Source organism: Xenopus laevis, chromosome 2S (assembly GCF_017654675.1).
Source record: "Xenopus laevis strain J_2021 chromosome 2S, Xenopus_laevis_v10.1, whole genome shotgun sequence".
NCBI classification, from domain to species: Eukaryota; Metazoa; Chordata; class Amphibia; order Anura; family Pipidae; genus Xenopus; species Xenopus laevis.
The window spans coordinates 138,532,361-138,547,188 of record NC_054374.1 but is presented as its reverse complement, the minus strand read 5'-3'; the positions used below and the strand labels follow the sequence as shown (position 1 = coordinate 138,547,188).

The window sequence follows — 14,828 nt, the reverse complement described above, 5'->3', positions numbered from 1 at the left end:
GGGGGTGATATCACTCCAACTTGCAGTACAGCAGTAAAGAGTGACTGAAGTTTATCAGAGCACAAGTTACATGACTGGAGGCAGCTGGGAAACTGACAATATGTCTAGCCCCATGTCAGATTTCAAAATGAAATATAAAAAAATCTGTTTGCTCTTTTGAGAAAATGATTCAGTGCAGAATTCTGCTGGAGCAGCACTATTAACTGATGCATTTTGGAAAAAAACATGTTTTTCCCATGACAGTATCCTTTTAATTCTGTGCTGGTGATTTCTGTGCTATACACAGGGGAGGAGGCATATGGCTTTAAGGGTGTGTCTTAATATGACAACTTTTTCAAATATGAGTGATAAGTGATATCCCTGCAGTGCGCACCAACCATTTGGTTGTTTGGTGTGTTACCACCATTAATGTTAATATGGTCTTAATAGATCTTGGGATAACATGGGTGTGGTTTAAAGTGGCTATTGTTTAAAAACTGGCAAAAGTCAACACTTCCATTATTGTCCCTCCACCACTTAGGCCAGAAAAATTCCAGCTCTCGGTACTTGTAGGCAAAATCCCTGTTATAGTATATGCGACACAGTGCAAAGCAATAGGAATAGGAATGAATGTAGCATGCTAGTGGGAAGAGCTGGCCTGAAAGAACAGAGCAAAAATGCCCAGCAGCATATACATTCGCTTATATGAACCTAATTCTGTGTTCTTAAATATTAGGGTTCAAGCTTGCCTCAGTGTGCTCCCAAAGCAGCACTCCCCCCAACATGTACAAAGGCCTAAGATACGCCCCACAGCTAAAATCCTTGACTTTCCTCCTCCCATGTGCAACTCCTCCACCTGCTGTGTGCCCGGAACTGTAGATAGCCCAGCAGTAGGCAAAGTGATAAAGACAGACTGTTCTCATGATGAGGATGAGTTTGATCTAACGGCAAACTCTTAGAAATATTAGGCGAAGGAAACGGTTATATCAACATCTAATAGGAATGTCTCATGGCAAATTATTATTGAACTTTCTTCTGCTTAGCTCTGCATTAACTCTACCAGGTGAGGTTCATCCTAGCAGTGCAATAAGGTATAACCTGTGAATTTGCATTACCTGATTCTCCTCCACACCCTCCAGTTGTCCACCTTGAAGGCATCACCTGTGCGTTATATGAGAACTCCTCTTCCAGTGTCAGCTTCCCTGTCTCCAACTTTGGGGAGCTACAAGGACCCGGAAAGATATACTGCAAGGAGAGCAATTGTTGTGTGGGTCTATGGAGTCTGTTCAGTGGGGAACTTCAGCCAGTCATATTAGGTAAGACTTGTTTAGTAGTGATCTCTGAATATATGTCTTATTTGAATTGCACTGAAATATATAGGAGCACAGAGGGCCTTCTTTTGTTGTTAAGTGTGGGTATTGCCTTGGCCCATATTCTGCAAAGATTCCAGGAAAAAAGTGTACCCGGTGGCCAAGTTATCATAAAAAGTGAAGTCTTTAAAAAAAATGAAAGTTGAATGTGTTTCATTTTGCCAAGAAATAAAGTCTACACAAACCATTTCCTGGACATGAGAGTGCCCACAAAAAAAAAAATAATTTTCAGTTGCTTTCTAAAACTGATATGAAATGTATGTTCTGAATGTAGCTGTGTTTATAGTGTTCCTCTAGTTTAATGCATGGCTCTGCAAAAATAGTGAACAGCTATCATTTTTATTTTATTGCCATCTCCTAGCCTCTCCATCCTGCCCATGGATGATGAAGGATGTTGGTCTTGTTCATTACAAGGAAAGAGGCGCAAGCCTGACCTCCCTGCCTAATGTGTAACCTGAAACAACATTTTAGGGAATCTTACGATGCTTCTGCTTATATTTCATGTCTTTGTGTGTTTATAAAGGCTGCTATCCAAAAAATGCCGTGTGCAGGTCAGCACTCTGCAATCCCGTGAGAATCCAGTCCCAGTATCACTGCTTCTGTTCATCAGACATGTGCAATGCAAACATTACCCATCCCCAAAAACCCATGATCTCCCGTGAGTATAAATATATATATATATAGGTCCTTGGGGTGGTGGCTAGTGCTGTTCTCAAGGGGAGGCCTTGGTAGGGCTGTGGGTGCTGAAGAAGCGTGGGCAAGGGGAATGCTGGTTTCATTTTGACATTCACATTTCTGGAGACATGAATAATATGCTTTGTGTGATTGTTAGCTTAAAGAGACACTAACATATATAATAACTTAAGGGTGTCACAATTTATTAGACATTTGAACATTAGGGAGGAGGGCACTGCATTATGCTCCAGTTCCTGCTAGGCTTTAGCCCACTTATGTACAATACACTGATAAGGAAGTAACGATATAGAACAAAAATAGCTACCTCACCATGCAAAAATAAATGCTATTGTTATGCATTATTTATAATATGCAGTGCATTACAGAGATTATACATCATTCCTTGTCCCTGTGGAGCTTACAATCTTAGGTCCCTATTGCTTTCACATAACACGCTAAAATCATGTTTACCAGCAGCTAATCAATTTGCAATTGCTTTTATATTATTATTTTTTTAATTATTATTTATTTAATGATTTTGTTTTCTTCTGTTCGGCAGCTTTCCATTGTGGCATTTCATCGGCTATTTAGTTGCTTGGGTCCAGTTTACCCTAGCAACTAGTTAGTGATAATGTAAAATGAAGAGGAGAGGGTCTGAATGGAAAAATAATAATACATATGAAATAATAATCTAGAAAAATAATAATACATATGAAATAATAATCTAGAAAAATAATAAAAAGAACAACAAACTTCTTGCCTCACAGAGCAATAATTGGGGGTCAATTGTGTTGAATGATGCTGTTTTTTACATGGTGCTTCCTGGTGATGTGTGGCAAATTCTTTTTTTACTCCACATAATAAATCTGTCCCATAATGTTCTTGCCCACTGTGCGGGGTGATAGTCAGATGTGAGATTAGAACTGCATGGCAGTTATATTAAAGGGGTGGTTCACCTTTATGTTAACTTTTAATATGTTATAGAATGACTAACTCTAAGCAACTTTTCACTTGGTCTTTATTATTTCTTTTTTTATAGTTTTTTAATTATTTGCCTTCTTCTTCTGACTCTTTTCAGCTTTCAAATGGGGATCACTGACCCCATCTAAAAATACATTCTATGTAAGGCTACAAATATGTTGTTATTGCTACTTTCTATTAGTCATCTTTCCATTCAGGCCTCTCCTATTCATATTCCAGTCTCTTATTCAAATCAGTACATGGTTGCTAGGGGAATTTGGACCCTAGCAACCAGACTGCTGAAATTGCAAACTGGAGAGCTGCTGAATGAAAAGCTAAATAACTCAAAACCCACAGATAATAAAAAATGAAAACCGATTGCAAATTGTCTCAGAATATCCCTCTCTACGCCATACTAACAGTTAATTTAAAGGTGAATATCCCCTTTAACTTAACAGACAAAGAAAGGTTAGAGGCCCAGGGAAAAACGTCCCTTGGGAGGAGATACCATTGCATATGAATATTTTACTCTACTAGCCATGCACAAACCCAGTTGATGACATCTGAGAATAAGGTAACATGGTGGTGTGGCAATTTTTTTTTTTCTCCTGGCCAGTCCATTATTTTCCTAAATGGAGCACTGGCACAGTGGATTTACAGAGGGGATCCTAATATTTTGGCAACCTCTCAGTGAATAAGGGCTTCCGTGTCCTTTAAACTTTTATAGCTATATCTTTGGGGCAGTTAAGGTGTCACTTGTTTGACACTTGCATGATACGCAAGTGTAGCATTATTTGCCTTCTTCTTCTGACTCCAGCTTTCAAATGAGGGTCGCTGACCCCCATCTAAAAAACAAATGCTCTGTAAGGCTACAAATGTATTTTTATTGCTTCTTTGTATTATTAATCTTTCTATTCAGTCCCTCTCCTATTCATATTAGAGTCTCTTTTTCAAATCAAAGCATGATCGCTAGGGTAATTTGGACCCTAGCAACAAGATTGCTGCCTAAACAGATGCTATATAAAAAGCCAAATTACTCCACAAATAATAAAACATGAAAAACAATTGCAAAATGTTTCAATATATTACTCTCTGCATTATAATAAAAGTTAATTCAAACACGAACAACCCCTTTAAAACATTGCTCTCCTTTAATCCAGCTAAGGCAATGGCACACAGTGCAATTTTGTCCACTCAGCGAATAGTAGCTCCATAGCCGGGAGAGAAAAACGTTCACAATCATCCGTATTTACTTGTGTGGCAATTGCCTGCAAATGCTGTTGTACTTTTGTCACTCAGAATCATGACAGTTTGCATTCCAAGCAATAATTGTCTGACATTTTGCTCTTGCAAATGATTTCCCTAGCTAGTGAATGGTCAGTGAATGGTTTGTCCAACTGAACTAATAATCACCTAGGCAATATCAGGGGCTATTTGAAAAAAGAAGTATGCCACAGGTCTAGTCACCTATAGCAGCCTATGGTTAGAAGCAAAGATTTCATTGGTTGCTGTGGGTTACTGCACCTAGGAACACTTTTATTAATTATTGGGGTTGAAATCAATTTGTGTGCCTAAAGAACCAAAGTTCTGCAGTGACATAATCAGTTGGTTTGATTTACAATCTCCAGTGTTGTACTGGGCTGGTGAGACACTCCGGTGGGCCCAGTTTATCCAGTCCTGCTCCTCTCTCTAGGCCAGTGATCCCCAACAGTGGCTCGTGAGTAACATGTTGCTTTCCAACCCCTTGGATGTTGCTCCCAGTGGGCTCAAAGCTTATTTTTGAATTCCAGGCTTGGAAGGAAGTTTTAGTTGCATAAAAACCAGGTGTCCTGCCAAACAGATCCTCCTGTAGTCTGCCAGTCCACATAGGGGCTACCGTCAGTCAATTACAGCCCATATTTGGCACCTCCAGGAACTTTTCGCATGCTTGTGTTGCTCTCCAAATTGTTTTTACATTTGAATGTGGCTCACACGGGTTAAAAAAGTTGGGGAACCCTGCTCTAGACTTTGCACCCATACCTCACTGCAGACCCCCCAGTGGTAGAGGGGGGTTGCGGCCGGGGGGGGGCAGTGGTAGAAGGGGGGTTGCGGCTGGGTCCTTATTTACTGAAGTCAGTACAAAACTGCTCTGGTGCAGTTACCCATAGCAACTAACTAGGCATTTGCTTTATATTATACTAACAAAACTAAACCAACTTAGCTAATAACTGATCGATTACTGCAGGTCTGGACTGGGAGTCAAAATAGGCCCTGGCATTCCAAGTACTGGCCCAAATAGTCCTCCACCAGCCCAATTAATAGTGACTGTCTATGGGACCTTACAGCAGCCCCTCTGGCATTTGCCAGAACCCACAGATTGCCAGTCTGGGTTACTGTGCGGTTACTGTACAGACACAATTTAATTTTTAGTAAATGAGCCCCAGCAACTACAAAGATTATTGTCTGAAACATCTCACTCCAAATGACTGGTGGTTTGTATTTACGTGGGCTGGAATTACGTACAAGGTTAGGATTGCCACTTATCACTGGGGAACACAGGTGCTTCTGGAGGAGGAAACATGTTGCTCTAAAAGTCGGTTTCTTATCAGCCGCCCAAGCTGAACTGGAGGGATGTGCTCAGTGGAACGTCTCCTGCAATTGGATGGAATCTGCGAGGGAGCAAGGCCGGAATGCCAGCAGCTTCAATAAGGCAATGACCACAGACTCTGGCTGCAGTGAGAGAAGCATGGGACACACTGGTCAGTTCAGTATGCGAGAATACACAAGCATAGCTTCCTAATGTCATGCAACACATGCACCATGGCAGCAATTCATATCAGTAAACTAAAGGGGGTATTTACCTTTGATTTAATTTCCTTTAACAAATGATACTTAGTCGTATCTCTATAACTGAGTGAGTAAAATAATAAATTATAATAAATTATAAATCAGTAAATTGTGTTGTTGCCATGCTGAGCCACTGTAGTGGTCTTCAAACTGTAACTCCCACCATCCCTCCAATTTCAAAGGATATCAAAAAGCTGCTAGGGCCCCTGACACCCAGTAAACAAGCACTTACATTGCCATCTCCCCCAAACTGCTTCAGTATCACTCCTGTGTATCAGGCTTCTTTTTATAGCTACCCTGGCTGGTACAGTACATGTTTCTAGAATCTCACCCAATGGCCTTGTTGTTGTTATTAATCCCTTGCTTACTAGGGGCCCCAGGGCTCTCTGTTGTTCCTACAGCAACAAAGGGTGAAATAAAAAAGTCTTGACCACCACAGACTTCTTTATATGTACTAGTGGAGTATCTTGTACAGCACATAATAATTTCCAATGGCTATTCCTAACGCCAGGAAACACTTCATGTCAGAAACAGGTTCCTTCCTCTCCATCTCTACTGCAGATGACTTGTGCACTTTCTTTGTTTTTCTAGGTGATTATTCTTATGTTTTTGTGACTACCAGCTTCCTGATTCTATGTGTATTTGGGATCATTATAGGTATGCTGATATCATTATAGGGTTATTAATTTGTTAAACTGGCCTGTCTGGTCTTCATTTAATCCTGATTTTTATTTTATTTTCTGTACCTCTTGTTAAGTGCTGAGAAAACGTAAACACCTAGACCATTTCATTAGAAAAAGCCAAGAGGAGCTGGAGCTGCAGGATGTGATCAAAGGAGAAGAGAATGTACCCCCAACAGCACCAGTGGATGGGCTCACCATACTCCAGGTATTATCTGCACTTAGCCCAGCCCAAAGTCCTCTTTTACGTTATGACCCACACCTGACTCCCATCTGATGACTCATATAGCCTCCAGAACTTGTACACATATATGCCCAGTACCATTAGCGTGTGTCTATCTTTCTGAAGCAACGGGTTTCTCCCAAAATTATTTTAACTACTAATGACCTCTGGGTCTCACGGTTTAATTTATGTGGCCCAGGTGCTCTCGGCTCCGGGCCCTGCGCTGAAACTCCAAAGTTAATATAACCGCCCTTTGGCCTTCCCAATATTGATCGGCAACATATAGTAATTGGTTTACATGCTTCGTATTGTGACCCGGGTGCTACTGCCCCGAGTCTGTCGCTAAGGGAGACGGTAGAGTCACAAATTCCAAATTGTTGCAGCGCACACCAAAAAGGTCAAGGATTGCTCAGTCCAGCATCAGTAAAATATCTTTATTCTTACATTTGATTAAAGTCACAGCATCCAAGGTCTCATCCATATGGGCTACAATACTATTACATCCCCAAACAGGAGTGACCCTATTTGAAGTTTGACCTGCCTCCCATTCAAACCTAAACATTGGTCTTGCCTCCTTGGCTCAAACCTTTTATCACTGGTATGTTGGGCTTCACTTAAACATGGACTAGATGTTTGACATTGTATAGTAATATAATATGTAAGTTGACACTGGCGGCATTATGATTCTGTTACCTATGAAACCCATCCCATATCAATATGTCTTTGTGCTAACCCAGAATTGATTATATAGTTGTATAAGTATTCAACAAAACACAGAATCAATGTCCTTAACTGCCATTTTGAATACTGTCATCCTAAACATTCAAAATTTCAGCTTATATGAGGCAAAACTTGTTGTCTTTAGTTATTGAGGAAATCCCAGATTTGCCTGGCACAGGATCGACACAGGATCTTTAGCAAGTTCTGAGATTAAGGCTCCAGTAAAAGATTGTGCAATCAAGTTTATATATATATATATATATATATATATATATATATATATATATATATATATATATATATATATTCAAATCATTAAAGCTATGGGGGAGTGGATGTACAGTGGAAAGTGAGGTAGGAAAAGTGGAGTTGACTCCACTTGACTCCAAAGCTTTATTTTCCATTTAAGGGTAGGATGGGGAGAAGAAGATGGTATTTAGTCCTCTTCTTCCTCAAGGCTGTCTCAGATGTTGTAGTCTCTCTGCAGACTGTGAACCAGTCTGCAGCAGTCTTGGATGATCATCCTCTATCTCCTTAGAATGAGCCTGTTCCTGATAAGGATCCACTAAATCTGCTATTTTTGGATTTGTCTGAACCCCGAATCCTTTGTGAAAGATTCAGTTGAATACCAAACTGAATCTGGACCCTAATTTGCATATGCAAATCAGGGAAAGAGAATTGTGTGCTGCAAAAAATGTTGTCTTCCTTGTTTGTGTGACAAAAAGTCATGTGATTCTTTGGATTTAGTTCAGCCAGGCACTTGGATTCGGCCGAATCTTGGCCGAATCCTGCATTTTGTGCATCCCTAAAGATTTTTAACACAGTTCACAAGTGCACAAAGTCTTTGAGTTCATGTTCCAGGGCATATTCCATTCTTGTGCAATTAAGTGTAGCACCTGCATGGGAGTAGTGTAATTCCCAATATCTGGATGTGCTCCTGACCTGTGGTACAGGTATGGGATTCGTTATCCAAAAAGATCTGAATTACAGAAAGGCCATCTATCATAGACTCCATTTTATCCATATATTGCAAATTTTAAAAAATAATTAAATTTTTCTCTAAAGTAATAAAACAGTAACTTGTATATAGAATTAATCCTCATTGGAAGCAGAACTAGCCTATTGGGATTACTTCATGTTTACATGATTTTCTAATAAATTTAAGGTATGAGGATCCAAATTACAGAAAGATACATTATCTGGAAAACCCCATGTCCCAAGCATTCTGGATAACAGGTCCCATACCTGTACCACAAAAAGGATGAGCTCATGACCTGTGGTGCCAGAAAATGGGTGTGTTTATGACCTGTAGTACCACAATATGGTTGTGAGTGTACCCAGTACACCCAGGGCTGCTATAGTTTGTGTAAAAGGGGAATTTACCCAAGGATCACCAAGAACAAATAGGCCACAATCAGTATTGACATCTGCAATAACATTTGAAAAACATGCCCTGAAAATGTCAGACCCCTTATTTTAATAATCTAGAAGAACTCATCCACAAAATTTGCTTTACATCTATTTACATTTAATCCTAGGGGGATGTGATTATCTCATCTCTATAAGACTCTGCAATCATTATCAGTGGCATTTTTTATATGCTAGTGTCCCATGAAGAATGGGTTGCGAAGAGCTTGTGGCTTTGAACACACATAAGGAAGGTCTGTGGCTTGCTTTATTTTTCTCTAATGCATTTTAAACCTATGGAAGACTTAACAGTAATTGCAGGCAACAGAGGTTGTAACACTAATTGATGCCCCCCTAATTAATGTGTTGTGAGTCATCAGTTACCTTTCAGAAGAAATAAAAATGCACACACACTGTCATATTAGTGTCTGGATCCAGGGGACATTGTGATCCACCTCACATATTGTTATGAAAGTATAACACATGGGAAGGATATTGTAACAAAGAAATTTGTTGTAACTTTTAATTGCTATAGTTTGTGTTGTCTATGTCTTTAGGCACTCAAAGAGGATGGTTTGTCGGTAAAGTTAAGTCTTGGGATTTTACATGGGAGAAATGTGGTCATAAAGTGCTTTCCATCAGCCCTAAGAGAGCAGTACAAACAAGAATGCAGGATCCTCAGCCTCTTGACTCCTCTTCGTCACAAGAACATAGTTCATCTCCTTAAAGCTGGCTCTTCTAGCATCCTGAAGGAACATTATCTTCTGGTTCTGCAGCATTATCCTAAAGTAAGTAAGATAGCAAACTTGTGGGGTAAAAAAAAAGGTACAGCAAAGGAATTCCAACGGCACACAGGACTGTTTTACTCCCCGAAACGTTGCATCGCACTCCGCATTGAAATAAATTTTTGAAGATTTCTCACAGTCCTGTGTGCCGTTGGAATTCCTTTGCTGTACTCTGTTGTGGGGCTGCCGAACCTCTGCCAGTGAGCACCAGGCATATTGCTGTTATCTGTTGGGTGTGCGGGATCCTGCTTTGTTCCTAGCCTGTAAAAAAAAAGGTGCCTTCTTTATAACTAATGAACAGTGGTTTCTCAAACCATAACCTTGTTATGAGCTAAGGTTGATCAAAAAGAGGTCCTGAACTCCAAACAAAAAATGAAAACCTCTACTCTAAACAGTATACATTAAGTAAGGTTCTGTTTGTCTTCCTTATAAACAGTGTCGGACTGGGATGCCAGGGGCCCACCAGAAAACCTTAGGTTGAGGGCCCACTTTCCAAACTATTATACCTCCTCTCCTCACTCAACCTCTTTATTCTCCTAGTGTCTTTTCTCTACATACTATACTCTATTCTTCCATTATAAAGCCTCTTTGTTCCCATGATGTAATAGGGAATGAGCATGAAATAGTCCAACACTGCTTATAAATGCAGCATTGTGAGGACCAAAGGCAGGGTGGAACTGCAGGTATTTGTAAGGTGTTACTATATACAACCTGAAAGGCAGGGTGCAAAGTGCAAAAACACAATGTCAATCTGCCATTTTTTTTTTTGCAAAATTTAACAAACATTTTACAAAATTTGGTGCAGACCTTCACTATTTCACCTCGTTTTCTCCCCTAGTAATTCTAGACTTGTAAAAGCGAAACAGTGTTATGGATAACAGAATGGATTGGCGTAGTCTAATATATATTATTATTATTATTTTGTGCAGGGCTCTCTCAGAAGTTACTTGACGCATTCTACCACGAACTGGATGAAAGCTTGCCGAATGGCAACATCCCTAGCCAGAGGACTGGCATTCCTACATGCAGACATATGGAAAGAAGGTTTGAATCATTCACAAAAACACGAAAATATTGCCATTTAGTAACAGTTCCAAGAATATATAGGGAAGAAAATAAGTGATCACCCAGTACCACAGCCTAACTGACCTTCAATCATATTGAGCTTTAAAGACTAGTTCAGTATTAGTTCCTGTAGTAAAACAAATGTGTGTTGTCTCCTAATCTCTCGCTTTCTGGCTTTCAGTATGGACACCTCAGACACAGCTTTTCACCCTCCTAGGGGCGGACATTCCCCACAGTATGCTAGCAACAAATTGACTAAGCCTAATGCTTTTAATTCTTTTTAAGAGAACATGACAATACGAGGAGACTAATGGAATTTTGTACTAATCTGAAAGAACCCCCACGTGGCATAACCTCAATTTTGTTATTGTTCTTATGGGAAAATGTTTCTCAGTTGTGTCCTACAAAGTAGTAAAATTGCACTGGAGGCATACCTCATATAAGGAAATTATTTTATGAATTTGTTTATGAATCATGAAAATTTGCTGGAAGATAATGGCCAGTGACACGCATAAGGTTGACACCTGACTGGTATTTTACTAGTCTGGATTGTAAGAATGATGCTTCAGTATTATTTATAAGGGAGAAAGATCCAAATATAGGAAGTCTTGTAAAAGATGACAACTCTAGATGTACACGTGGATGCATTGGGGTATATGCAGATACAAGCTGAACATTTGCTGTGTATTGTGCATTTGAATAATTTAGATCTGCTATGGCAGTGTTTTCAAAGATAATTACTAAATTCACATGCACAAACACACATATAAACCCTTCCTTGAACATAATATGACCTACATATCGAACACATGTATAATGTATGAGTTCCTCTTACCAACCAACGATCATTTCAGATATTAATAAGCATAGATAGTATAACAGCTATATTATACATAGATTGTGGGTTTATGAAATCAAGTTTCTTAATTTCCCTTCTACAGATACATACAAACCACCAATTGCCCATCGGGATCTCAGCAGTGAAAACATCCTGGTAACGTCTGATTCCTTGTGTGTAATCTCAGACTTTGGACTTTCTGTTGTATTGGAAGGACAAAAGATAATGAAAAGAAACACAGAGGACCCAGCTATCAATATGGTAAGATTATAATAAGTAGGTCCTATATCCATGTCATAACCAGAATATCAGAATATGCTGATGGAAACTTTGTCAAAAAGACATTTTCCATCAGCATATTCTGGAAATTCTTAAAAGATGGTGCCCCTCTGGGCGTCCCAAACTTCCCAGTTTCCCAGCAGTCACAGGTCTGCTTTCTTAATAGTTAATGCCCCTGCCCTATGTTATTTTGCAAGTGGGCTGAGTATCACTTGTTTCCTACAGACAGGTACGCTGAGGTATATGTCTCCAGAGATGCTGGATGGATCTTTGAATCTTGTATTATGGGAGCTTGCTCTGACCCAGGCTGATGTCTATTCACTTGGACTCTTACTATGGGAAATATTCAGTCGTTGTAATGACTTATATGCAGGTGAGAGGCAATACTTGAAATAAACTAAATATATTTTAGATATTATTCGTATGCAGATGAGACTAAGGTCAAGCCTTGTTACTTTTAGATCAAAGTGCACCTGAGTTCCAAGTGGTGTTCTTGGAAGAACTGGGTCCAAATCCTACTCTGCATGAGCTGCAATCGTTGATAGTTGAAAATAAGAGGCGGCCACAGCTTCCTAAAACCTGGGGCACTAATATCAAGGTAACTTATTAACTGCTGTATCGTCTTCATAATACACATATTGCATTGGCATTTACCAGTACAGATATAATCAGACATTTAAGATGAGACTGACCTTGCGTCATCAACGCATCTATGACTCCTGTGACAGACTTTATTCCTATTTCCTTGACACATTGATCTGTTAAAACAGAAAATGTAGTTTAACAATACTGGCCAAGTTACAGTGCTAAGTGGTATTAGACTATCCATGGCATTTGTCCTTTTTTTATACTTGAATCCTGTCGCTCACCAATGGTTCTTAGTTTCTACATTCTCCAGAGTTAACGTAGTAAAAAATAAAATGTAACAACTTATATGGTTAGAAAAAAATAGAAAAAATAACATTTTGGGATGTGTGTGTATATATATATATATATATATATATATATATATATATATATATATATATATATACATATATATATATATATTATAGTATTATATTATTGCAAGTACTACTATATCTTATAAAGAGTATGCTTTTATTCTCCTTGACTTACTTCTACTCAAGACCCTCTGCTTCTTGAGTAGAAGAAATAAAGTAGCCACCAGTCAATCCATAAGGATAATGTGATAATATGCTGCTCTAATGCCAGTGACTACAATGATATCCACCTGTCATTATGCAGTGTGTGACAAGCAGCCTATCTTTGCACTGTAGGAGAAACACCACATGTGGCATTAGCGTGAGGCATCCAGTTGAAAAGGATTGGAAGAATTAAAGCAATGACACATGGTGAGATCTGTTGCCCATAGTAAAGATTAGATACTGTGGGCAACAAATCTCCCTAAGCACAGAGGCACACCCTCAGATTCGGGAAGATTAGTCGCCCAGTGTCAAATCTCCTCTTCTTCGAGCCAACTAATCTCCCCGCCGGCTAGAATGTAAAACGCCAGCGTGATGGCAGTCGGTGAGCTTCCTTTTCCGAAGTCTCACAAAGTTGCTTCACAAGGAAATTTCAGTCGACTTCGGAAAACAAATCGTTCTGACTGCCACCCCATCTGCGATTTACATTGTAAGTGGTGGGAGGCAGTTCGGGGAGATTAGTCGCCCCAAAGAAGAGGCAATTTATCGTTGGGCAACTAAATCTCCCCGAATCTGATCGTACGTCTCTGCCATAAAAGTATGCGATGCTTTGTTTTCCTCATCTTTGGTCAACTTCAGAACTTCAGAAGGCTTGTAGGTTTTTCTAATTGTGATTTACATTATTCCTTGTGGGAAAGCATTTTCTGGAGACTTGTTGCCCTCAGTAGCAAAGATTTAACTGCAGGTAACAAATCACCCTCCCTGTGTGCCATTGCCCTAAATAACTTATGTTCCTTATTATCTAACAGTGTATAAAGAATAGTTTGATAAGTGCTTTTACTACAAATACAAGCTTGGCAACCCCATTTGTGTTGTATCTCTCAAGCAAAGAAAGGTTCAGTTCTAAATTTCAAAAGTGTGCGTGGAATGAAACTGACCATTAGACATATTTTTTTAATCCAAATAAACCTTGGCTTACTATTAGGGTTGCCACCTTTTCTGGAAAAAAATACCGGCCTTCCTATATATTTAGCTTTTTTCCCTATTAATAACATTGGGATCATCCATCATTTTACCGGTCAGCTTGGCATATAATGTGACATGGGAAAACCTTTTTTTTTTTTTTACAAATCAAGCACCTACTTTGACTAGGGCAACTAATGTGTACTTGTAGTACAACAGATCTTGTAGTAGATCTGTTGTCCTGGGGTTTTCTAGACACACTGTTTCTCCACCTTTTGTGACATTATGCTAAAAGGTACTACGAATATTTATTTGTGTTTTCATGAATGTATGAATTTTCATGATTTATGATTGCTGCCTTAGTCAATATCAATTAGAAGGCACTGTGAGGTATTAACAGTGAAAAAGCAAATACATAAAGACTGACGAATTGCTTGTTTAAATCAGACTCTATAGGAAATGATAGTGCTTCTGTATAATAAATCTCCATGTACCCTATATTTTCCAGCTTGTTGGAGCCCTCTGGGAGACTCTGGAAGATTGCTGGGATCCTGATTCTGAGGCTCGGCTGACAGCTCAGTGTGCAGAGGAGAGACTCACCAAGCTCTGTAACCCACAATGCTGAACAGAGGCACCGAAACTCATACTGAGTGGCTTGAAATGAACAACTGTTGTGAAGCACAGTTGTCAATGCCATTACTGTGTAGACATCATGGATATATTAATACTGCCAATATTTACATTAAAACACAATTAATACAAAGACCATTTTTATTGTTGTTGACAGTTAAGTCTCAGCATTTGGCTTGCGAGTGATCTAAATGTTGGAGTTGGGTACAGGTTACACACTTTACACATATCTGAACAGTTTTTGATATGCTGAAAACACTGTTGAATTCCCTTGTGTGGCATA

The 14,828-nt window shown here is 39.3% G+C and overlaps 1 protein-coding gene across 1 annotated transcript; it reads left to right on the top strand.

Moving 5' to 3' along the window:
- The first annotated feature begins 654 nt into the window (after nt 1-654).
- On the top strand, nt 655-14,723 carry LOC108709904 (anti-Muellerian hormone type-2 receptor-like). Its single transcript, XM_018250154.2, has 11 exons — nt 655-1,042; nt 1,119-1,295; nt 1,873-2,007; nt 6,402-6,467; nt 6,568-6,698; nt 9,398-9,628; nt 10,555-10,669; nt 11,632-11,789; nt 12,033-12,180; nt 12,269-12,405; nt 14,424-14,723. The coding sequence occupies exons 1-11, from the start codon at nt 982-984 to the stop codon at nt 14,538-14,540; spliced, it is 1,476 nt and encodes a 491-aa protein (XP_018105643.2). The 5' UTR covers nt 655-981; the 3' UTR covers nt 14,541-14,723.
- Nucleotides 14,724-14,828: the final 105 nt, after the last annotated feature.

Excerpts from the sequence above, each read along its gene's own strand:
- LOC108709904 (XM_018250154.2), top strand. The coding sequence starts at position 982 with ATGTCTCATGGCAAATTATTATTGAACTTTCTTCTGCTTAGCTCTGCA. Across the intron at positions 2,008-6,401 it reads CCAAAAACCCATGATCTCCC|GTGATTATTCTTATGTTTTT; the intron begins GTGAGTATAAAT and ends TTGTTTTTCTAG. Across the intron at positions 6,468-6,567 it reads TGTATTTGGGATCATTATAG|TGCTGAGAAAACGTAAACAC; the intron begins GTATGCTGATAT and ends CCTCTTGTTAAG.